This window comes from Aethalodelphis obliquidens, unplaced genomic scaffold (genome assembly GCF_003676395.1).
Source record: "Aethalodelphis obliquidens isolate GAN/ISIS:26980383/991018 unplaced genomic scaffold, ASM367639v1 scaffold2, whole genome shotgun sequence".
Classification (NCBI taxonomy): domain Eukaryota; kingdom Metazoa; phylum Chordata; class Mammalia; order Artiodactyla; family Delphinidae; genus Aethalodelphis; species Aethalodelphis obliquidens.
This window is the reverse complement of record NW_020837946.1, coordinates 32,179,634-32,205,575: the sequence shown is the minus strand read 5'-3', so window position 1 is coordinate 32,205,575 and position 25,942 is coordinate 32,179,634. Positions and strand designations below refer to the sequence as shown.

At 39.6% G+C, this 25,942-nt stretch overlaps 1 protein-coding gene across 11 annotated transcripts in view; it reads left to right on the top strand.

Annotated features, from left to right (window-relative positions):
- The window catches only part of ABI2 (abl interactor 2), a 102,207-nt gene that overhangs the window by 19,336 nt on the left and 56,929 nt on the right, over window positions 1–25,942 (top strand). For 10 of the 11 annotated variants that reach the window (XM_027123584.1, XM_027123619.1, XM_027123573.1 and 7 more), the window contains one exon: window positions 11,341–11,508. In XM_027123584.1, the coding sequence (XP_026979385.1) occupies window positions 11,341–11,508 (168 nt within the window). Of the gene's footprint in view, window positions 1–4,211; window positions 4,435–11,340; window positions 11,509–25,942 lie in introns of those variants that run through there. The other variant, XM_027123637.1, reaches the window with a different exon arrangement.

The following is a 25,942-nucleotide window of genomic DNA, read 5'->3' as shown; positions in this document are numbered from 1 at the left end:
GCTCTCCGGCAGGTGGGCTTCAGTAGTTGTGGTGCGCAGGATCAGTAGTTGTGGTGCACGGGCTTAGTTGCTCCAAAGCATGTGGGATCTTCCCGGACCAGGGATCAAACCCATGTCCTCTGCATTGGCAGGTGGATTCTTAACCACTGCGCCACCAGGGAAGTCCCATAAACAGTTTTCTTTTTTTGTTGTTGTTTTTTTGCGGTACGCGGGCCTCTCACTGCTGTGGCCTCTCCCGTTGCGGAGCACAGGCTCTGGATGCGCAGGCTCAGCGGCCATAGCTCACGGGCCCAGCCGCTCCGCGGCACGTGGGATCCTCCCGGACTGGGGCACGAACCCGTGTCCCCTGCATCGGCAGGCGGACTCTCAACGACTGCGCCACCAGGGAAGCCCCGTAAACAGTTTTTAATACTAAATATCTTATGATATAGTTGTGCCAAATTTATGTAACTCTTTCCCTGTTGTTGGACATTTATATGGTTTCTAATTATTTGTGTAAGAGGATATTAAATGAGACTTTATTTTGTTGTCTTGGTGTTATAGTTCAGGCTCCAAAGTTGAGGACAATATTTAACAATTACCTCTGTATTTTAATAAAGGCTGTTATGTTACTCTTATAGGACCTGCTGAGAGATGAGACTGCTTTTCACCCCCTTATTCTCTGTATATCCATTAATATACATATACATAGGTATATATATCCATTCATTTACATATGTGTATGTAAACGAATAAAGATTTCTTATAAGAGGGTGGTAGAAATGCTGTGCTTCTCCCTCATATCCACATATATCAGGAGAGGTTTATGAAAATCAGTCATAGAAATTGGCGTTGTCTACTAAAAAGGAGGATTGAGATTTCATCCCCAGTTTGAGGTTTGCTAATCTGTAGAAATGTTTGAGCTGTGCACAGGGAGCGAGATCTGAGTAGATCCTGACTGAACTGGGCATGATATGGGAGTAGGCATGAAAATTGTTGCCTGACTTTTCTTTTTTTCCTTTCGCTGCATTGGGTCTTCGTTGCAGTGAGCAGGCTCTACTCTTAGCTGCGGTGCGCGGGCTTCTCACTGCGGTGGCTTCTCTCGTTGTGGAGCACGGGCTCTAGGCGCGCGGGCTTCAGTAGTTGTGGCACGCGGGCTCTAGAGTGCAGGCTCGGTAGTTGTGGTGCACGGGCTTAGTTGCTCTGCAGCATGTGGGATCTTCCCGGACCAGGGCTCGAACCCATGTCCCCTGCATTGGCAGGTGGATTCTTAACCACTGCGCCACCAGGGAAGCCCTGCCTGACTTTTCTTGAGAAAATTCTGAAGGTTAAATCCTACTGGAATGGAGCAAAGAGAGAAAGCTGTATTGGGAGGACCTAGTACTTCTAGAGTTTGGAGGTGCAAAAATACTGATTTTTTTTTTCCTCTATGGGCTAAATAAGTAGAACAGAAGGTAGCTGGGATAGAACTGTCTTATAAGAATGTTGGTTATAGGGCTTTTATTTTAGATCAGTTTTAGTTTTACAGAAAAAATGGAATACAGAGTGTTCTCATATACCCCTAAACCCCTACGCCCAATTGCCCCTTTTATTAACATCCTGCACTAGTGTGGTACATTATCAAAGCTGAACCAATATTGTAATTATTAACTAAAGTCTGTAGTTTACATTAGGGTTTGCTTTCGGTGTTTCACATTCTATGATTTTTGACAAATGTATAGTGACATGTACCCACCATTACAGTATTATACAGAATAGTTTCACCGCCCTAAAAATTTCCTGGGTTCCACCTATTTATCCCTCCCGTCCCTTTCCACAAACTCCTGGCAACCACTGATCTTTTTTCTTGTCTCCATAATTTTGCCTTTTTCAGAATGTCATATAGTTAAACTCATACAGTATGTAGCCTTTTCAGATTGGCTTCTTTCACTTAGTAATATACATTTATTATTCCTCCATGTCTTTTCATGGCTTGATAGCTCATTTCTTTTTAGTGCTAAATAGTATTCAGTTGTTTGATGTACCACTGTTTATTTCTCCATTCACCTACTCAAGGACATCTTGGTTGCTTTTAAGTTTTGGCAATTATGAATAAAGCTTCTATAAATATCTATATATAGGTTTTTGTGTGGACATAAGTTTCCAGCTCTTTTAGGAAAATACCAAGTGCTGGATCATACAATAAGAGTATCCTTGTGCAAAATTTGTATAAACATAAATTTTCAGCTCATTTGAGTAAATACTGAGGAGCATGGTTACTGCATCATATGATAAGAGTGTATTTAGTTTTGTAATAAACTGCCAGTCTGTCTTCCAAAGTGGCTGTACCATTCTGCATTCGCACCAGCAATGAGTGAGAGTTCTCCTTCCACTTCCTCTCCAGCATTTGGTGTTGTCAGTGTTTTGGATTTTAGCTGTTCTAACAGGTGTGTAGTGGTATCTTGTTGTTTTAGTTTGCAATTCCTTCATGACATATAATGTTGAATCTTTTCATATGCTTATTTGCCATCTGTATATCTTCTTTGGTGAGGTATCTGTTCAGATCTGTTGCCCATTAAAAAATTTGATTGTTTTCTTACTGTTGAGTTTTAAGAGTTCCGTGCGTAGTTTGGATGCTGGTTCTTTATCAAATATGTTTTGTAGATATTTTGAACCAGTTTGTGGCTCGTCTTTTCAATATAACTGTCGTTTACAGAGTTGGTTTTAAATTTTCTGTCTTAAATTTGTGTATTTAAATTTACGTTTGTTACCCTGTTGGGTGTAGGGTTTTGATTTGCTTGTCTATATTTTGAAGCTTTATTATATTATTTAAAAACTTTTATAATATAGCAGTTTTGGAGATCGTAGTTGTCCTTCCTGACCATTGCTTTATATTTAAAAGATTTTCTACATCTGGAGATCAGATAACATAAAAAGGTCTATCATTTATTGAGCTCTTCTATTGTGCCAAGTTCTGTGCTAAATTCTTGGCATACATGATCTCGTTTAATCCTCCCTGTTTTTTCTGAGATAAAGATGTCTTTTTTTTTTTTTAAGTAAGATAGAATTGAGAATGGTCCTTTTTTTTTAAATAAATTTATTTATTTATTTATGGCTGCATTAGGTCTTCGTTGCTGAGTGCGGGCTTTCTCTAGTTGCAGTGAGCGGGGGCTACTCTTTGTTGTGGTGTGTGAGCTTCTCATTGTGGTGGCTTCTCTGGTTGCGGAGCAGAGACTCTAGGCATGTGGGCTTCAGTAGTTGTGGCACGTGGGCTCAGTAGTTGTGGCTTGTGGGCTCTAGAGCACAGGCTCAGTAGTTGTGGCACGTGGGCTCTAGAGCACAGGCTCTGTAGTTGTGGCTCACGGGCTTAGTTGCTTCGCGGCATGTGGGATCTTCCTGGACCAGGGCTCGAACCCGTGTCCCCTGAATTGGCAGGCAGATTCTTAACCACTGCGCCACCAGGGAAGCCTTGAGATAAATATGTCTTATCTTCATGTCTTTCTTTTTTTTTTTTCTTCTCTTTTTATATCCACAAATCTCTCTGCCCTCTTCATTTTTATATATTGCCCTGCCTCATACTTCAGAGATTAAAGCTACTAGCCTAAATCTTCATCTTCCCAGATTAAAATCTATAAACCTTTTTTTTTTTTTTTTTTTGCGGTACGCGGGCTTCTCACTGTTGTGGCCTCTCCCGTTGCGGAGCACAGGCTCCGGACACGCAGGCTCAGCGGCCATGGCTCATGGGCCCAGCCGCTCCGCGGCATGTGGGATCTTCCTGGACCGGGGCACGAACCCGTGTCCCCTGCATCGGCAGGCGGACTCTCAACCACTGTGCCACCAGGGAAGCCCTATAAACCTTTTAACTGCAGCAACTTTCTCCTTTTTCTTTTTTGCAAAGACGACAGTTTCTAAAAGAACTGTTCTCCTCCAATCAAAGACTAGTCTCTCCATTTGAGCTCTCCCCTTCTCAAATATTTTGTTCCTTTCCTTAAACCCTTTTGCCTCTTCCACCTTTCCTGTCTCATTAGATTGTTTATCTCAGCATGTAAAACTGCTCTGGTATTTCCCACCTTAAAATAAACCTTTCTTTAACACTATATTCTCTTCTAGCTCGTTCCATTTCTTTCATTTGCTGTATGGCCAAACATTTTACAAAGAGTTGTCTATATGTGCTTTCTTCAATTCTTTTTTTCTTTTTAATTTCAAAAAAATATTTTTAATCTGTAGAATGAAAGCTCCCAAACATGGAAAAGGTAATGGAACGTAAAAACCCTGGATGGACATGCTGGGCCCAAGTGTATAGTGAAGAGAGGACAGTTTCACGAGGTGAATTCCCGGAGAATGTGGGATAAAGAGTGAGGGAGGTTACTCAACCACCGACACCTGTGGGAGCATCAGACTGAAATCCACAAGGCCACCCTCTCCACCCAGGAGAGGTCTGCCACCCGCCACCTCCTCCACTCAGTACTCATGCTGGTATGTGCTTAGTCATCTGGCATACAGGAGACACTCAATACAAGTCGGGTGTTGTAGGATTTCAGAATGAAAGAGAAATCATGAAGCAGTTGTAAATACCAACAGGACCTGTTCAAGTGAGAATTAGAAACAGTTTGCCCTAGGGGCAGCATTTTTTTGTGCCAGAGTCAGCATGGGCCTTATGTGAGTGGGGAGGATGGACCTCTAAACTATGCCCTTGGAAAGGCTCCAGAAGGATGTCCTCAGGTGGTGAGAGCCGGCATTGGCACTTGAAGGAAGAAGGAGATTGTCAGACTGGTCCTCCTTCCAGGCACCTCTTCTCCCTCTGGCCCCCTTCCCTGGACCCTGCCCCACAACATACACACATTCAGCTCCTCTTCTTCCTTGGGCTGTCCCATTACCATCACCATGTTCCTCAAGGGCAGGTCCTCCTGCCGGAGCAGGAATTCAGGGCCTCCAGCTAGCTCCAGATACCCATGACCAGATTCTACTGAAGCTCAAGCTGTATTACCCACAACTCCCCGCCATGTGCTCTCTGCTTCACCTGGTTTTTGCTCCTCCCAGGAGACCTGATTCCGTGGTTCCTTGGCTGGGCAAACTGTGTACGTCCTGTCTCACCCTAGACATCTATGCATCCAGATCAGACTCATCTTTCCAAGGCAAGCACAGATGATCCGCTTGGGGGAAGATCATCCGTATTCCTCTGGGGACAGGAGTCCATGTTGATCTGTCCTCTGGTTTGAGGTACTCAAACTTAGTTCTTCCTGCACCTGACAGTCTGTCCCCTGAGGTGTCACTTGTCAAGGTCATTGATGAGCACCATGTTGGATCCATGTCTTTGTTCTCATCTTGTTTTTCTGCTCAGCAGCTTTCAACTCAGCTGAAGGAAAACATTCCCCTGAATATTTTCCTCTCTTAAGTCCCTGATTACACATTCCCCAGGCTTTCCTTCTACCTCACTGGCTGCTCCTTTGTTCTCCCTTTGCTGGCTTCTCTTTAGGAGAGTCGTTCCTTGAAATGTTGGCATGCCCCAGGGATGAATTCTCAGATTTGCGTTTATACTCCTCAGGTATCCTCTTCTAGGTTCATGCTGTAAGTACCATCTATACACCAATGACAAGTGTTTATTTCCCACGCTGACCTCTCTCCTGAGCTTTGGACTCCTACATCCAGCTTTCCCCTTGGTAGTTCCTGTTGTACATCTAAGTGGCATCTCTAATGAACCACGGCTCTGTGGACCTTAGGGCTGCTTTCCCAGCATCTATCTCAATTCTTAAAATTCATTCTGATCTGATTTCTACACTACTGCTCAGCTAAAAATACTTTTTAAAAATTCATCAAGCAATTCCATATTGCCACAGCTGTTTACTGGATACTTTTCTGACCTCATCTTTCTTCTTAGTAGCATGACCACGTTGTCCTCTTGAAACAGTCCTTTCTCTTGATTTCTGCAGTCTCCTGGCACGTTCAGTATTACTTTTCCTTTCATAAGAGTATTTGGCATTCATCGCATGTGCTTCTCTTTCTTCGTCTTCCAAAGCAAGGTAACCACAAAGCAAATTTAAAACGATGCAGGTATGCTCTTTAAAACTTTTTTGTTAATTACTTGGTAAAAATGGTGCTTTGTTTCTGTCGTTTTTTTCCCCCATCATTTGTGTGGCTGAATGTTTTCCCATGTTCATGTTTGTCTTGTGTTCTTTCCTTGGTGAACTGTCCATGTTTATCTAATTGTGCTTTGCTATTTTTCACTATGACTTGTATGACTCATTCTAATTTGAATGCCATACTTTTTTTTTTTTGGAGACTGCATTCTCCATCCAGGAGTATGGAAGCAAATGAATATATTCCCTTTTAGGCATCATAGAAATTAATATTTGAACAATTCTGAAGACATAAGTATATTTCTAATATTTTGTATGGTCTTTTGGCAAAATTTTTCTATTTGTATATAATGATTGGCATATATTTTATTTTATTATTATTTTTTGCGGAACGCGGGCCTCTCACTGTTGTGGCCTCTCCCGTCGCGCAGCACAGGCTCCAGACGTGCGGGCTCAGCGGCCATGGCTCACGGGCCCAGCCGCTCCGCGGCCTGTGGGATCTTCCCAGACTAGGGCACGAACCCATGTCCCCTGCATCGGCAGGCGGACTCTCAACCACTGCGCCACCAGGGAAGCCCTTGGCATATATTTTAGAAGCTATTACTTTAATTTCTGTGAGATTTAGTGATGGGACCTTTCTTTTCAATTTGGTTTAGTAACAAGATTTTTTGGAATGCAGAATTGAAAGCTCAGTAAATAGGTAATCTAAGAATACTCCCCTCTCCTCAGCCCCATTATTGAATCAGGTGCTATGACTCTGCCATGACCTAGATTAATTATATGTGTGATATTTTAATTTCGTAACAATTTTGTGAGAAAGAAAACGGTTAGTTACTATACTAATCTTAAATTTCAGCACGTCTCAGTCTTAAAGTAGGGGCAGTAGTGAACTGATGATATGTTAATAATACCAAACTTACATGTGTTCTGGATTCAAGAATCTTTTTCATGCCTCTGTGCCCTTGTTTAGGCTGTTTGCTCTGCCTGGAATATCTTCTCTTACTCCTGCTTGGCAGGATTAACTCCATTCTGTGAGACTCCACTTGGATGGTCATATAAGATAGTGTTCCTAGTTGGATGGCATTCATATCCCTGACCATTCTGCATTGACATTTTCTATTTTATATGCTTTTCTCTGTATTGGACTAAAGTCTTCTTGAGTGCAGAGAACGTGTTTCATTTTCATATTCTAGTACATAGTACAATGTGTGTCATGTAATATACATTCAGTCAATAAGGGTTTATTGAAATGAACTGATGAAATGAAATTAATCATGGCAGGTGTAGAAGAAATTGTTTAATACTTTAGATAACTGATTGAATGAGAACTTAGTACCTGTACTTTAACTAATGTGGTAATAGTTTATACCCAGAGCAAAAATAATTACATATTTTCCAGGTAGAGTAACAGGCTGGACTAGAGTGGGTGAGAGATTTACTGCTGGAGAAGAGAAAGAAACAGACAGTAGATCTCAAGGGTGTGATCTGTAGAGGAGAATTCTCTCCTGCATGTCCATACATGTCCGTCTTAAATATTATCATTGTTTTCCTGCCCCCTCCCCATTATCTATATACTTAAATCTCTACCAAATCTGTTTTCCTATTAGTAGAAGTGAAAAGGAAAAATAAATAATGGTAGTAACCTAGTGGTAATAATACTGCAGTCTTGAGCTGCTCTAGAGGGTGTAACGTTCTTATTCTTCATATTTCTCAGCACCCATCCTAGAACATCAAATTGAAAAACAAGTTTGAACTTTCTTTTTAGGGGTACACAGTAAGGCATGAGTACCATGGATGGTGCCTAAGCTTCTGGAGGTCAAAGAAATCTTTCTTATATCACTTCTTCCTCCCCACCCTCACTGCCTATTGGGTGATAGAAGTAACTTTGATTCTCTGGAACATTTTGGAAGATACACTTCAACAGATAATATGTAATGCCTGTGTGTAATGTGATGTGAAAGCATAATACTTACCCTCAAGGTCTTTCCACTAGGGCGTGTGGGAGTTTGGGTCAATGAAACATGCACATATCGGGTTGGCCCAAAAGTTCATTTGGGTTTTTCCGTAACACCTTGCGAAAAACCCGAACGAACTTTATGGCCAGCCCGATATTATAAAGTATGTGCTGTAAACCTGAAAACAAAATCCTGTGGGAATTCTCAGTAAGAAATGATCAGTATCACAATCAGGGATGATAAGGTAGGGGATGGGTTGTTGGTGAAGTTGATGGGTTCAGGTGAAGAGAATAGGCAAAGGCACAAAGGTAAGAAACCAAGGTCTGTTTTGTGAACTGTTAAGTCTAATTAAACTGTAATCTAAGGTTCAAGTAGGGTTGAATGGAAGATAAGTTCTAGGCCATATTAAGGAAGACTGTAAATGATAAGTAAAGTTTTTTATTTAAGTAGGTAAGATGAAGCTCTGGGGGCTTCAGAACTGATTTAAAAAGATGAATCTGCAGGACCACGTGTAAGATACTACAATCTGACCTAGAAACTGGTATAGTAGTCCTGGCAAGAGATAACGAGGGCCTGAAGTAGAATGTAGGCAGTAGCAATTGAAAGAAAGGAAATGATATGTTGGCACAGATAGAATATAAGGATCATGTAAACGGATTAGGTGTAGGATACAGAGACTTGGAAAATATCTGAGGTGATGGAGTAATAATGTTATTAACAAAAGTAGGAGGAAGTAGTTTTGGGGAAGGTGGTGAGTTATAGATATACTGATACGGCACATTATACATGGTGAGGTGCCATGTAAACAGAAATATGGGTTTGGGAGAGATGGAAGTTAAGATGTAAATAGATTTAAAAATTCTGTGCTTGGAAGTGATAGCTAAGGAAGGAGTGAAATTTCTTTCTAAGGGTTGCAAGTACAGCAAGAAGAGTAGTCTGAAGACAAGAGTCTTTGGAAACATCCCCTTGTAGAGATAAGAAGTCAGTATCATGAGGGAAAGTGAAGAAATAACAAAGTAGGAAGGATTAATCATTGCCTAGGATGGCTCTTGGCAATAAGTCACTTTATTCTATGTAAGAATCTTTTCTCATAGGACTATTTGTACTTACCATAGCATACATTATAATATTCCTCTATAAGCCTATGATAATTTTCTCCTTTATCTAAATTTCTTCTTTTTTTCAGGAACTTAATCCCATTTAAATAGGAATATTAGATAACTGGGTTGAGGTGTCATAGTGCCTTTAATGCATGAACTATAACTGTGATAATTAAACTTGGTTGTAGCAAAAGATAAGAATATAGTCCCAGGTGTTTACTTATCATACATTGTTTAAGAATTACAAAATAACCTCTATTAGTGTTGTTCACTATTTCTTATATGTAAAATAAGATATTGTAGCTTCTCCATTGTCATTTATAAGGCTTCTAGGTTAAAGCAGCAATTTTGATACCAGTTTTATTTAAATAGGTTCTGTTTGCATTTATTCAGGTTTTTATTCAGCACTTAACTTTATAGGAAAACAATCTCAGACTTAGAATATGTGCTGCTGAAGCAAGCACAAAACTCTAAAACTTAGAATATCCGCTCTTGTAAAATTAGGTTCTTATAAAACCTTAGTGAATGTCCGAGGGTTGACTTATCCATACAGCAGACATGCAGCAGCCTCAACACTTTGAAGCTTCATTTGGCGCTTAGAAATAACAAGAAAAATGTCTTGAGCCCCAAATCATTGTTTAAATAAGTGTGCAAATGTAAAATACATTTCAGAAGGATTAAAAAAATTGTTTTAACCAAAAAAAAAAAGAAATTGTTTTGGTGCTCTTATTCCTTACAAATATTCCTTGTGAGTAGTTGACTAGGACAGAGCACTTAAAGTTTGCTCTTTTGTATTAATGCATGCATTATGGTTTTACAAAGTAATATAGCTTTACTTTTTCTGATAACAAGTATTTATGTCCAAGGTAAAAAAAAAAATAGACCATATTAAAAATCATTAAAAGACTCAAATTACATTCCTAACATTCAGAGAAAACTTATGTTAACATTTTGGGCCTTTTTCTGACTTTTTTCTCGTGCTTACATTTATACACAGTCACCTACAAAACTAGGATGATTGTGTTAAGGTACTTTGTAACCAGCTCTCTTTCAATTAGTTATTTCATAGATATTTTTCCATATCAGTAATACATAACAATACTATTTTCATTACTGCATAAAGGTAGTATATGAATGTATTGTTTAATCAGTCTCATGTTTTTTTCTTTTTCACCATTAACTGTCAGTGTACATCCTTGTCTGTGTCTTTTTCTTATTTGACTGTTTTTCTAAGCTAAGTTTAGAAGTTTAGAGTCCCAGAGAAGTTTAGAGTCCTAAACGGTGTGGGAGAGGGGAGAGTGGGACATAGTGGACTTTGAACAGTTAATGACTACTCAAAGAGGTAATGATGTTTGTTAGATATAATGATTTATAGTATTAGAAAGTGGTTTTACATTCATTATCTTACTTGATGTTCACAACTGCTTAAAATATGACATGCTGTAATAGTAGAACTGACATTAAGATAAAAGGTTTCTGATTCAGACACTTGTGTACATTCTACTGAACCGTAGAGTCTTTCTGTAGAACTAGGGCAAGAAAATGGTGTTTGCCAGCAGTATAGAATATGTAACTTTACAATTGCTTTCCTTTGTGACCTTGGAAATAATCACTTAACCACTTTTTACTGTGTACTCTCCGTTTTTCAAGTAGGGTTTATGATACGTGGCAGTTTATGTTCCATAGGGTTATAATACTTAAGATGCTTGGGAAGAAAGTGTCCTTTTATTACTTTTATTTTAATTTATCATGATTATTACCATTTTATTTACTTCATCATTTTTATTTATCATTATTATTTTGTCATTATTACTTTAAACAGACATTTCTTTATAAATGCATTTTACATGTTAGAGTGAAAGGAAAAGAGGAATTCAGTAAAGTAGAAAAATGTACACCAGAATTTACTCATTCAAATCAATGCTACCTTTCCAAGCAGTGACCTTGAGAAGCTATGTACTGTACTTGCTGTCATTACTCAAAATATCCATCGGATCTCATTTTTTAAACAACAGCTTCAGGATTTTATTTGCATCTGTACAAAGATGAACCTACAATGTGAAAATATTAGTGAAGTCAAGTGAATAATTTAGTTGTTGGGTTTACATGAATACTGATAACTAGTTTTCAAAGCATTTTATACTAGTGTGTGTAGATTCAGCAACATAATGGTTTTGATGAGTATTTTTGAAGATTAGATCTATAGAATGGGTTATCTTTGAAGTAATGATTGTTTGTTTGTTTTTCTAGTCAGCAGATAAGCAGCGAGCCCTAGAAGAAACCAAAGCCTACACCACCCAGTCCTTAGCAAGTGTTGCCTATCTGATAAATACCTTGGCCAACAATGTCCTGCAGATGCTGGATATCCAGGCGTCCCAACTTCGAAGGATGGAGTCTTCAATCAATCATATTTCACAAGTAAGACCACACTATTTTCCTATTTTGCCTATGAGGAACATGTAATAAACACAGGCTATCTGTAACGCTGGCAGCCTTTATTATGTGAGTTAACTCACATGTATGATTTGGAAAATACAAACTCAGTAGTAGGTTTTTTGTTTCTATCTTTTTGTCTAGTGATTATCTTCTCTGTGATTTTGATAGGGAAGTATACTTTGTTTATTTTAAACATCTTTTTAAAAAAAATTTATGTATTTTTGTCTGCGTTGGGTCTTTGTCACTGTGCATGGGCTTTCTCTAGTTGTGGTGAACGGGGGCTACTCTGTTGCAGTGCGCGGACTTCTCATTGCGGTGGCTTCTCTTGTTGGAGAGCATGGGCTCTAGGCGCGCAGGCTTCAGTAGTTGTGGCATGCGGGCTCCAGTAGTTGCGGCACATGGGCTCTAGAGCACAGGCTCATTAGTTGTGTTGCAAAGGCTTAGTTGCTCCGTGACATGTGGGGTTGTCCCGGACCACGGCTTGAACTCGTGTTCCCTGCATTGGCAGGCAGATTCCTTACCACTGCACCACCAGGGGAGTCCCTAAACATCTTTTTTTTTTTTTTTTGCGGTACGCGGACCCCTCACTGCTGCGGCCTCTCCCGTTGCAGAGCACAGGCTCCGGACGCGCAGGCTCAGTGGCCATGGCTCATGGGCCTAGCTGCTCCGCGGCACGTGGAATCCTCCCGGACCGGGGCATGAACCCGCGCCCCCTGCACTGGCAGGCGGACTCTCAACCACTGCACCACCAGGGAAGCCCCCTAAACATCTTTTTTAAAAAATATTTATTTGGTTGCACCAGGTCTTAGTTGCCGCAGGTGGGCTCTTTAGTTGCGGCACATGGGCTCCTTAGTTGTGGCTCCAGGGCTCCTTAGTTTCAGCAGGCAGCCTCCCTAGTTGCGGATTGCTGGCTCCTTAGTTGTGGCACAAGGGCTCCCCAGTTGTGGCATACGATCTCTTAGTTGCAGCATGCATGTAGGATATAGTTCTCTGACCAGGAATTGAACCTGGGCCCCCTGCATTGGGAGCTCGGAGTCCTATCCACTGCACCACCATGGAAGTCCTGGGAAGTCTACTTTAATGGTTTCATTAAAACTCAGTTGTCAAGTTAAAATGATCGGCCTTGAGGTGAGAATTTGCCTGCTTTCTTCCAATTTTTACCGAATTTTACACTTAAAATGTGATAGCTTGATGACTTGTTTAAATGCTGTTTTCTGTTACCTCAGTAATGGATAGATTAAGTGACCTTATAAAATTATCTTTGTATAGAACTTAGAAAAAATTAATGTTATACTTTCTCCATTGTAAATGTCATAAAGAAAAGAGAAAAAAATAGGAAAACAAGCCCTTTCTCCACTACTCAAACATCTCCTGTTAACATTTCGATATATTTCCTTTTAATATTTTTTTCTTCTAAATGATTTTTAAAATTTAGCTGGGGTTATACTATATATGGAATTTTGAGTTCTGCTCTTTTAACTTACCATTGCAATAAACATCTTCTCATGATGTTATAAGATCTTCATAAACATTTTCGATGGCTACATAATGTTGTATATATATATTATAATTTTCATAACCATTCCTATATTTTGGGACCATTTAAAATATTACTACAGTAAAAACCAATTTATAATTGCAAAATACATTTTTAAAAACATTAAAACGAAAAGATTTTGATCTGTCGGCCTCTCTTTGAAATCTTTGTAACTTTTCTATTTTAACTCTCTTGCCATTCGAGTAACTTGGTGGTATTCAATTCTATTTTTAAAATAGAATAAATGATTAGAATGCTTCTGGAATAAAAAGAGTTTTAAAATGTGCATATTACTTTCGTATATCTTAAAACTTCAGGACTCTTCTAAAATTGACTAATCCATCAATTTTTCAAAGTCTTTGGTTTAATTTATATAATTAAATATAGTCCACATAACCGAATCAGTTATGTAAGGTCTACCTTATATTTCTTCTTTTTTTTTTTAACATATTTGGTGGAGTATAATTGCTTTACAGTGGTGTGTTAGTTTCTGCTGTATAACAAAGTGCATCAGCTATACGTATACGTATATCCCCATATCTCCTCCTTCTTGCATCTTCCTTCCACCCTCCTTATCCAACCCCTCTAGTTGGAAATAGAGCACCGAGTTGATCTCCCTGTGCTATGCAGCTGCTTCCCACTAGCTATCTATTTTACATTTGGTAGTGTATATATGCCCGTGTCATTCTCTCACTTCATCCCAGCTTACCCTTCCCCCTCCCCATGTCCTCAAGGACATTCTCTATGTCTGCGTCTTTATTCCTGTCCTGCCCCTAGGTTCTTCAGAACCAATTTTTTTTTTTAAGATTTCATAAATATGTGTTGGCATACAGTATTTGTTTTTCTCTTTCTGACTTACTTCACTCTGTATGACAGACTCTAGGTCCATCCACCTCACTACAAATAACTCAATTTTGTTTCTTTGTAGGGCTGAGTAATATTCCATTGTATATATGTGCCACCTCTTCTTTAACCTTTCATCTGTCGATGGACACTTAGGTTGCTTCCATGTCCTGGCTATTGTAAATAGTGCTGCAGTGAACATTGTGGTACGTGACTCTTTTTGAATTATGGTTTTCTCAGGGTATGTATGCCCAGTAGTAGGATTGCTGGGTCATATGGTAGTTCCATTTTTAGTTTTTGAAGGAACTTCCATACTGTTCTCCATAGGGGCTGTATCAATTTACATTCCCACCAACAGTGCAAGAGGGTTCCATTTTTTCTACACCCTCTCCAACATTTATTGTTTGTAGATTTTTTCATGATGGCTATTCCGACCGGTGTGAGGTGGTACCTCATTGTAGTTTTGATTTGCACTTGTCTGATGATTAGTGATGTTGAACATCCTTTCATGTGTTTCTTGGCAATCTGTATATCTTCTTTGGAGATGTCTATTTAGGTGTTCTGTCCATTTTTGGATTGGATTGTTTTGTTGTTTTCATATTGAGCTGCACAAGCTGCTTGTATATTTTGGAGATTAATCCTTTGTCAGAAGCGTTTGCAAATATTTTCTCCCATTCTGAGGGTTGTCCTTTCGTCTTGTTTATGGTTTCCTTTGCAATACAAAAGCTTTTAACTTTTATTAGGTCTCATTTGTTTATTTTTGTTTTTATTTCCATTTCTCTAGGAGGTGGGTCAAAGAAGATCTTGCTATGATTTATGTCATAGAGTGTTCTGCCTGTGTTTTCCTCTAAGAGTTTGATAGTGTCTGACCTTACATTTAGGTCTTGAATCCATTTTGAGTTTATTTTTGAGTATGGTGTTAGGGAGTGTTCTAATTTCATAGAGGTACCTTCATAGAGGTACCTTACTTACATTCATAGAGGTAAGTTCCCTCTATGCCCACTTTCTGAAGGGTTTTTATCATAAATGGGTGTTGAATTTGGTCAAAAGCTTTTTCTGCATCTATTGAGATGATCATATGGATTTTCTCCTTCAGTTTGTTAATATGCTGTATCACACTGATTGATTTCTGTATATTGGAGAATCCTTGCATTCCAGAGATAAACCCCACTTGATCATGGTATATGATCCTTTTAATGTGCTGTTGGATTCTGTTTGCTAGTATTTTCTTGAGCATTTTTGCATCTGTGTTCTTCAGTGATATTGGCCTGTAGTTTTCTTTTTTTGTGACATCTTTGTCTGGTTTTGGTGTCAAGATGATGGTGGCCTCATAGAATGAGTTTGGGAGTGTTCCTCCGTCTGCTATATTTTGGAAGAGTTTGAGAAGGATAGGTGTTAGCTCTTCTCTAAATGTTGGATAGAATTCTCCTGTGAAACCATCTGGTCCTGTGCTTTTGTTTGTGGAAGATTTTTTTTTTTTTTAACATTTTAATTGGAGTATAATTCCTTTACAATGGTGTCTTAGTTTCTGCTTTATAACAAAGTGAATCAGTTATACATATACATATGTTCCCATATCTCTTCCCTCTTGCATCTCCCTCCCTCCCACCCGCCGTATCCCACCGCTCTAGGTGGTCACAAAGCACCGAGCAGATCTCCCTGTGCTATGCGGCTGCTTCCCACTAGATAGCTGTTTTTTGTATGGTAGTGTATATATGTCCATGGCACTCTCTCACTTTGTCACAGCTTACCCTTCCCCCTACCCATATCCTCAAGTCCATGCTCTAGTAGGTCTGTGTATTTATTCCCGTCTTGCCCCTAGGTTCATCGTGACCTTTTTTTTCTTTTTTTTTTAGATTCCATATATATGTGTTAGCATACGGTATTTCTTTTTCTCTTTCTGACTTACTTCACTCTGTATGACAGACTGTAGGTCCATCCACCTCAGTACAAATAACTGAATTTCGTTTCTTTTTAGGGCTGAGAAATATTCCATTGTATATATGTGCCACATCTTCTTTATCCATTCATCTGTTGATGGACCATTAGGTTGCTTCCATGTCCTGGCTAATGTAAATAGAGCTGCAATGAATACTTCGGTATATGACTCTTTTTGAATTATGGTTTTCTCAGGGTATATGCCCAGTAGTGGGATTGCTGGGTCATATGGTAGTTCTATTTTTAGTTTTTTAAGGAACCTCCATACTGTTCTCCATAGTGGCTGTATCAATTTACATTCCTGCCAACAGTGCAAGAGTGTTCCCTTTTCTCCACACCCTCTCCAGCATTTATTGTTTCTAGATTTTTTGATGATGGCCATTGTGATCGGTGTGAGATTATATCTCATTGTAGTTTTGATTTGCATTTCTCTAATGATTAATGATGTCAAGCATTCTTTCACGTGTTTGTTGGCAGTCTGTATATCTTCTTTGGAGAAATCTCTGTTTAGGTCTTCTGCCCGTTTTGGGATTGGGTTGTTTGTTTTTTTGTTATTGAGCTGCATGAGCTGCTTGTTAATTTTAGAAATTAATCCTTTGTCAGTTGCTTCATTTGCAAATATCTTCTCCCATTCTAGGGTTGTCTTTTGGTCTTGTTTATGGTTTCCTTTGCTGTGCAAAAGCTTTTCAGTTTCATTAGGTCCCTTTTGTTTTTATTTCCAATTCTCTAGAAGGTGGATCAAAAAGGGTCTTGCTGTGATTTATGTCATAGAGTGTTCTGCCTGTGTTTTCCTCTTAAGAGTTTGATGGTGTCTGGCCTTACATTTAGGTCTTTAATCCATTTTGAGTTTATTTTTGTGTATGGTGTTAGGGAGTGATCTAATCTCATACTTTTACATGTACCTGTCCAGTTTTCCCAGAACCACCTATTGAAGAGGCTGTCTTTTCTCCACTGTACATTCCTGCCTCCTTTATCAAAGATAAGGTGACCATATGTGCGTGGGTTTATCTCTAGGCATTCTGTCCTGTTCCGTTGATCTATCTTTCGGTTTTTGTGCCAGTACCATACTGTCTTGATTACTGTAGCTTTGTAGTATAGTCTGAAGTCAGGGACCCTGATTCCTCCAGCTCCGTTTTTCGTTCTCAAGATTGCTTTGGCTATTCGGGGTCTTTTGTGTTTCCATACAAATTGTGAAATTTTTTGTTCTAGTTCTGTGAAAACTGCCAGTGGTAGTTTGATAGGGATTGCATTAAATCTGTAGATTCTTTGGGTAGTAGAATCATTTACTTAATGTTGATTCTTCCAATCCAAGAACATGGTATATCTCTCCATCTATTTGTATCATCTTTAATTTCTTCCATCAGTGTTTTATAGCTTTCTGCATACCGGTCTTTTGTCTCCTTAGGTAGGTTTGTTCTGAGATATTTTATTCTTTTTGTTGCAGTGGTACATGGGAGTGTTTTGTAATTTCACTTTTAGATTTTTCACCATTAGTGTATAGGAATGCCAGAGATTTCTGTGCATTAATTTTTTATCCTGCTACTTTACCAAATTCATTGATTAGCTCTAGTAGTTTTCTGGTAGCATCTTTAGGATTCTCTACGTGTAGTATCATGTCATGTGCAAACAGTGACAGCTTTACTTCTTCTTTTCCAATTTGATTCCTTTTATTTCTTTTTCTTCTCTGATTGCTGTGGCTAAAACTTCCAAAACTGTGTTGTAGTGGTGAGAGTGGGCAACCTTGTCTTATTCCTGATCTTAGTTGAAATGGTTTCAGTTTTTCACCATTGAGGACGATGTTGGCTGTGGGTTTGTCATATATGGCCTTTATTATGTTGAGGAAAGTTCCCTCTATGCCTACTTTCTGCAGGGTTTTTATCATAAAGGGGTGTTGAATTTTGTCAAAAGCTTTCTCTGCATCAATTGAGATGATCATATGGTTTTTCTCCTTCAGTTTCTTAATATGGTATATCACATTGATTGACTTGAGTATATTGAAGAATCATTGCATTCGTGGAATAAACCCCACTTGATCATGGTGTATGATCCTTTTAATGTGCTGTGGGATTCTGTTTGCTAGTATTTTTTGAGGATTTTTACATCTATGTTCATCAGTGATATTGGCCTGTAGTTTTCCTTCTTTGTGACATCCTTCTCTGGTTTTGGTATCAGGGTGATGGTGGCCTCGTAGAATGAGTTTGGGAGTGTTCATCCGTCTGCTATATTTTGGAAGAGTTTGAGAAGGATAGGTGTTAGCTCTTCTCTAAATGTTTGATAGAATTCGCCTGTGAAGCCATCTGGTCCTGGGCTTTTGTGTGTTGGAAGATTTTTATCACAGTGTCAATTTCAGTGCGTGTGATTGGTCTGTTCATATTTTCTATTTTTTCCTGGTTCAGTCTTGGAAGGTTGTGCTTTTCTAAGTGTTTTTCCATTTCCTCCAGGGTGTCCATTTTATTGGCATATATAGTTTCTTGTAGGAATCTCTCATGATCCTTTCTCTTTCTGCATTGTGAGTTGTTAACTTCTCCTTTTTCATTTCTAATTCTGTTCGTTTGAGTCTTTTCCCTTTTTTCTTGATGAGCCTGGCTAATGGTTTATCAATTTTGTTTATCTTCTCAAAGATCCAGCGTTTAGATTTATTGATCTTTGCTATTGTTTCCTTCATTTCTTTTTCATTTATTTCTGATCTGACCTTTATGGTTTTTTACCTTCTGCTAACACTGTGGTTTTTTTCTTCTTCTTTCTCTAATTGCATTAGGTGTAAGGTTAGGTTGTTTATTTGAGATATTTCTTGTTTCTTGAGGTAGGACTGTATTGCTATAAACTTCCCTTTTAGAACTGCTTATTCTGCATCCCATAGTTTTTGGGTCATCGTGTTTTCCTTGTCATTTGTTTCTAGGTATTTTTTGATTTCTTCAGTGATCTCTTGGTTATTAAGTAGTGTATTGTTTAGCCTCCATGTGTTTGTATTTTTTACAGATTTTTTTTCCTGTAATTGATACCCAGTCTCATAGCGTCGTGGTCGGAAAAGATACTTGATATGTTTTCAATTTTCTGAAGTTTACCAAGGCTTCATTTGTGACCCAAGATATGATCTATACTGGAGAATGTTCCATGAGCACTTGAGAAGAAAGTGTATTCTGTTGTTTTTGGATGGAACGTCCTATAAATATCATTTAAGTTCATCTAGTTTAATGTATCATTTGAAGCTTGTGTTTCCTTATTTATTTCCATTTTGGATGATCTATCCATTGGTGAAAGTGGGGTGTTAAAGTCCCCTACTATGATTGTGTTACTGTCAATTTCCCCTTTTATGGCTGTTAGCATATGCCTTTTGTATTGAGGTGCTCCTATGTTGCGTGTATAAATATTTACAGTTGTTACATCTTCTTCTTGGATCAATCCCTTGATCATTATTAGTGTCCTTCTTTGTGTCTTGTAGTAGTCTTTATTTTAAAGTTCATTTTGTCTGATATGAGAATTTCTACTCCAGCTTTCTTTTGATTTCCATTTGCATGGAATATCTTTTTCTATCCCCTTACTTTCAGTCTGTATCTGTCCTTAGGTCTGATGTGGGTCTCTTGTGGACAGCATATATATGGGTCTTGTTTTTGTATCCATTCAGCCAGTCTACGTGTTTTGGTTGGAGCATTTAATCCATTTACATTAAAGTAATTATCGATATGTATGTTTCTATTAGCATTTTCTTAATGTTTTGGGTTTGTTATTGTAGGTCTTTTTCATCTCCTGTGTTTCCTGCCTAGAGGAGTTCCTTTAGCATTTGTTGTAAAGCTGGTTTGGTGGTGCTGAATTCTCTTAGTTTTTGCTTGTCTGTAAAGGTTTTAATTTCTCTGTCGAATCTGAATGAGATCCTTGCTGGGTAGAGCAATCTTGGTTGCAGGTTTTTCCCTTTCATCACTTTAAATATGTCCTGCCACACCCTTCTGGCTTGCAGAGTTTCTGCTGAAAGATCAGCTGTTAACCTTATGGGGATTCCCTTGTATGTTATTTGTTGCTTTTCCCTTGCTGCTTTTAATATTTTTTCTTTGTATTTAATTTTTGACAGTTTGATTAATATGTGTCTTGGCATGTTTCTTCTTGGATTTATCCTATATGGGACTCTCTGTACTTCCTGGACTTGAATGACTATTTCCTTTCCCATATTATGGAAGTTTTCAACTATAATCTCTTCAAATATTTTCTTAGTCCCTTTGTTTTCTCTTCTTCTTCTGAGACCCCTATAATTCGAATGTTGGTGCGTTTAATGTTGCCCCAGAAGTCTCTGAGTCTGTCTTTAATTCTTTTCATTCTTTTTTCTTTATTTTGCACTGTGGTAGTTATTTCCACTATTTTATCATCCAGGTCACTTATCCATTCTTCTGCCTCAGTTATTCTGCTATTGATTCCTTCTAGAGAATTTTTAATTTCACTTACTGTGTTGTTCATCAGTGTTTGTTTGCTCTTTAGTTCTTCTAGTTTCTTGTTAAACATTTCTTGTATTTTCTCCATTCTATTTACAAGGTTTTGGATCATCTTTACTGTCATCACTCTGAATTCTTTTTCAGGTAGGCTGCCTATTTCCTCTGCTTGGTCTGGTGGGTTTTTCCCCTGCTCCTTCATTTATTGTGTATTTCTGTCTTCTCATTTTGCTTCACTTACTGCGTTTGGGGTCTCCTTTTCACAGGCTGTAGTTTCGTGGTTCCCATTGTTTTTGGTGTCTGCACCCAGTGGTTAAAGTTGGTTCAGTGGGTTGTGTAGGCTTCCTGGTGGATGGGACTGGTGCCTCTTTTCTGGTGGATGAAGCTGGAACTTGTCTTTCTGCTGGGCAGGACCATGTCTGGTGGTGTGTTTTTGGGTGTCTGTGAACCTATTATCATTTTAGGCAGCCTCTTGCTAATGGGTGGGGATGTGTTCCTGTCTTGCTAGTTGTTTGGCATGAGATGTCCAGCCCTGTGGCTTACCAGGTCGTTGAGTAGAGCTGCCTTTTAGCATTGAGATGGAGATCTCTGGGAGAGCTTTTGCTGTTTGATAGTATGTGGCGCTGGGAGGTTTTTGGTGGACCAATGTCCTGAACTCGGCTCTCCCATCTTAGAGGCTCATGCCTGACACCTGGCTGGAGCACCAAGACCTTGTCAGCCACATGCCTCAGAAGGAAAGGGAGAAAAGAAAGGAAAGAAAGAAAAATAAAATAAAGTTATTCAAATAAAAAATAATTAAAAATAAAAAAGTAATTAAGAATAGGAAAGAAAGAAGAGGGCAACGAAACCAATAAACAAATCCACGAAAGATAACTAGCACTAAAAACTATACTAAAAAAACAAAACCAAAATGGACAGAACTCTAGGACAAATGGTAAAAGCTAAGCTGTACAGACAAAGTCACACAAAAAAGCATACACATACACACAAAAAGAGAAAAAGGATAAAAATATATATATATAGTTTTTAAAAATAGAGCAGCCAAATCAATAAACTGATCTACCAATGATGATAAGCTCTAGGAGCGGAAGATGGCGGAAGTGTAAGACGCGGAGATCACCTTCCTTCCCACAGATACACCAGAAATACATCTACACGTGGAACAACTCCTACAGAACACCTACTGAACGCTGGCAGAAAACCTCAGACCTCCCAAGAGGCAAGAAAGTCCCCATGTACATGGGTTGGGCAAAAGAAAAAAGAATAAACAGAGACAAAAGGATAGGGACGGGACCTGCACCAGTGGGAGGGAGCCGTGAAGGAGGAGAGCCCAGCACACACTAGAAACCCCTTTGTGGGTGGACACTGCAGGTGGCGGAGGGGGAAAGCTTCGGAGCCGCGGAGGAGAGCCCAGCAACAGGGGTGCGGAGGGCAAAGCGGAGAGATTCCCGCAAAGGATCAGTACCGACCGGCACTCACCAACCCGAGACTCTTGTTTGCTCACCCGCCGGGGCGGGTGGGGCTGGAAGCTGAGGCTCGGGCTTTGGTCGGAGCGCAGGGAGAGGACTGGGGTCAGCGGCGTGAACACAGCCTGAAGGGGTTAGTGTGCCATGGCTAGCAGGGAGGGAGTCCGGGGAAAAAGAGACTTTTTCTTCCCTCCTTGTTTACTGGTGTTTGAGGAGAGGGGATTAAGAGTGCTGCTTAAAGGAGCTCCAGAGACGGACGCGAGCTGCGGCTAACAGCGCGAACCCCAGAGACGGGCATGAGACGCTAAGGCTGCTGCTGCCGCCACCAAGAAGCCTGTGTGCGAGCACAGGTCACTATCCACACCCCCTTTCCGGGGAGCCAGTGCAGCCTGCCACTGCCAGGGTCCCATGATCCATGGACAACTCCCCAGGGAGAACGCATGGTGCGCCTCAGGCTGGTGCAACGTTATGTTGGCCTCTGCTGCTGCAGGCTCGCCCCACTCTCCGTACCCCTCCATCCCCCCCGGCCTGAGTGAGCTAGAGTCCCCAAAGCACCTGCTCCTTTAACCCCGTCCTGTCTGAGCAAAGACGCCCTCCGGTGACCTACACGCAGAGGCAGGGCCAAATCCAAAGCTGAGCCCTGGGACCTGTGAGAACAAAGAAGAGAATGGGAAATCCCTCCCAGCAGCCTCAGAAGCAGCAGATTAAAGCTCCACAATCAACTTGCTGTACGCTGCATCTGTGGAATACATGAATAGACAACGAATCATCACAAATTGAGGAGGTGGACTTAGCAAGATTTATGATTTTTCCCTTTTCCTCTTTTAGTGAGTGTGTATGTGTATGCTTCTGTGTGACATTTTGTCTGTATAGCTTTGCTTCCACCATTAGTCCAAGGGTTCTGTACGTTCGTTTTTTTTCTTATTAATTTTTTTATATTAATAATTTTATTTTATCTTTATTTTATTTTCTTCCTTCCTTTCCTCCCTCCCTCCATCCGTCCCTCCCACCCTCCCTTCTTCCTTCCTCCCTCCCTCCCTCTCTCTCTCTCTTTCTCTTTCTTTCTTTCTTCTTTTCCTCCCTTTTATTCTGAGCTGTGTGGATGAAAGGCTCTTGGTGCTACAGCCAGGAGTCAGTGCTGTGGCTCTAAGGTGGGAGAGCCAATTTCAGGACACTGGTCCACAAGAGATCTCCCAGCTCCACATAATATCAAACGGTGAAAATCTCCCAGAGATCTCCATGTCAACACCAGCACCCACCTTCACTCAACGACCAGCAAGCTACAGTGCTGGACACCCTATGCCAAACAACTAGCAAGACAGGAACACAACCCCACCCATTAGCAGAGAGGCTGCCCAAAATCATAAGAAGTCCACAGACACCCCAAAACACACCACCAGACGTGGACCTGCCCACCAGAAAGACAAGATCCAGCCTCATCCACCACAACGCAGGCACTAGTCCCCTCCACCAGGAAGCCTACACAACCCACTGAACCAACCTTAGCCACTGGGGACAGACACCAAAAACAACGGGAACTATGAACCTGCAGCCTGCAAAAAGGAGACCCCCAAACACAGTAAGATAAGCAAAATGAGAAGACAGAAAAACACACAGCAGATGAAGGAGCAAGAGAAAAACCCACCAGACTTAATAAATGAAGAGGAATTAGGCAGTCTACCTGAAAAAGAATTCACAATAATGATAGTAAAGATGATCCAAAACCTTGGAAATAGAATAGACAAAATGCAAGAAACATTTAACAAGGACCTAGAAGAACTAAAGATGAAATAAACAATGATGAACAACACAATAAATGAAATTTAAAATGCTCTAAAAGGAATCAATAGCAGAATAACTGAGTCAGAAGAACAGATAAGTGACCTGGAAGATAAAATAGTGGAAATAGCTACTGCAGACCAGAATAAAGAAAAAGGAATGAAAAGAACTGAGGACAGTCTCAGAGACCTCTGGGACAGCATTAAACACACCAACATTCGAATTATAGGGGTTCCAGAAGAAGAAGAGAAAAAGAAGGGGACTGAGAAAATATTTGAAGAGATTATAGTTGAAAACTTCCATGATATGGGAAAGGAAATAGTCATTCAAGTCCAGGAAGCACAGAGAGTCCCATACAGGATAAATCCAAGGAGAAAAACACCAAGACACATATTAATCAAGCTGTCAAAAATTAAACACAAAGTAAACATATTAAAAGCAGCAAGGGAAAAACAACAAATAACACACAAGGGAATTCCCATAAGGTTAACAGCTGATCTTTCAGCAGAAACTCTGCAAGCCAGAAGGGACTGGCAGGACATATTTAAGGTGATGAAGGAGAAAAACCTGCAACCAAGATTACTCTACCCAGCAAGGCTCTCATTCAGATTCGATGGAGAAATTAAAACCTTTACAGACAAGCAAAAGCTGAGAGAATTCAGCACCACCAAACCAGCTTTACAACAGCTGCTATAGGAACTTCTGTAGTCAAGAAATACAAGAGAAGGAAAAGGCCTACAATAACGAACCCAAAACAATTAAGAAAATGGGAATAGGAACATACATATCGATAATTACCTTAAATGTAAATGGACTAAATGCTCGCACCAAAAGACACAGATTGGCTGAATGGATACAAAAATAAGACCCATATATATGCTGTCTACAAGACACCCACTTCAGACCTAGAGACACATACAGACTGAAATTAAAGGGGATGGAAAAAGATATTCCATGCAAATGGAAACCAAAAGAAAGCTAGAGTAGAAATTCTTAATCAGACAAAACAGACTTTAAAATAAAGACTATTGCAAGAGACAAAGAAGGACACTACATAATGATCAAGGGATGAATCCAAGAACATATAACAATTGTAAATACTTATACACCCAACATAGGAGAACCTCAATACATAAGGCAAATACTAACAGCCATAAAAGGGGAAATCGACAGTAACACATTCATAGTAGTGGACTTTAACACCCCACTTTCACCAATGGACCGATCATCCAAAATGAAAATAAATAAGGAAACACAAGCTTTAAATGATACATTAAACAAGATGGACCTAATTGATATTTATAGGACATTCCATCCAAAAACAACAGAGTACACGTTTTTCTTAAGTGCTCATGGAACATTCTCCAGTATAGATCATATCTTGGGTCACAAATAAAGCCTTAGTAAATTTAAGAAAATTGAAATTGTATCAAGTATCTTTTCCGACCACAACGCTGTGAGACCAGATATCAATTACAGGGAAATATCTGTAAAAGATACAAACACATGGAGTCTAAACAATACACTACTTAATAGCGAAGTGAACACTGAAGAAATCAAAGAGGAAATAAAAAATACCTGAAACAAATGACAATGGAGACACGACGACCCAAAACCTATGGGATGCAGCAAAAGCAGTTCTAAGAGGGAAGTTTATAGCAATACAATCCTACCTTAAGAAACAGGAAACATCTCAAGTAAACAACCTAACCTTACACCTAAAGCAATTAGAGAAAGAAAAAGAAAAAAAACCCAAAGTTAGCAGAAGGAAAGAAATCATAAAAATCAGATCAGAAATAAATGAAAAAGAAATGAAGGAAACGATCGCAAAGATCAATAAAGCTAAGAGCTGGTTCTTTGAGAAGGTAAACAAAATTGATAAACAATTAGCCAGACTCATCACAAAAAAAGGGAGAAGACTCAGATCAGTAGAATGAGAAATGGAAAAGGAGAAGTAACAACTGACACTGCAGAAATGCAAAAGATTATGAGAGATTACTACAAGCAACTCTATGCCAATAAAATGGGCAACCTGGAAGAAATGGGCAAATTCTGAGAAATGCACAACAAGCCAAGACTGAATCAGGAAGAAATAGAAAATATGAACAGACCAATCACACGCACTGAAATTGACACTGTGATTAAAAATCTTCCAACAAACCAAAGCCCAGGACCGGTTGGCTTCACAGGCGAATTCTATCAAACATTTAGAGAAGAGCTAATAACACCTATCCTTCTCAAACTCTTCCAAAATATAGCAGAGGGAGGAAAACTCCCAAACTCATATATGAGGCCACCATCACCCTGATACCAAAACCAGACAAGGATGTCACAAGGAAAAAAAACTACAGGCCAATATCACTGATGAACATAGATGCAAAAATCCTCAAGAAAGTACTAGCAAACAGAATCCAACAGCACATTAAGAGGATCAT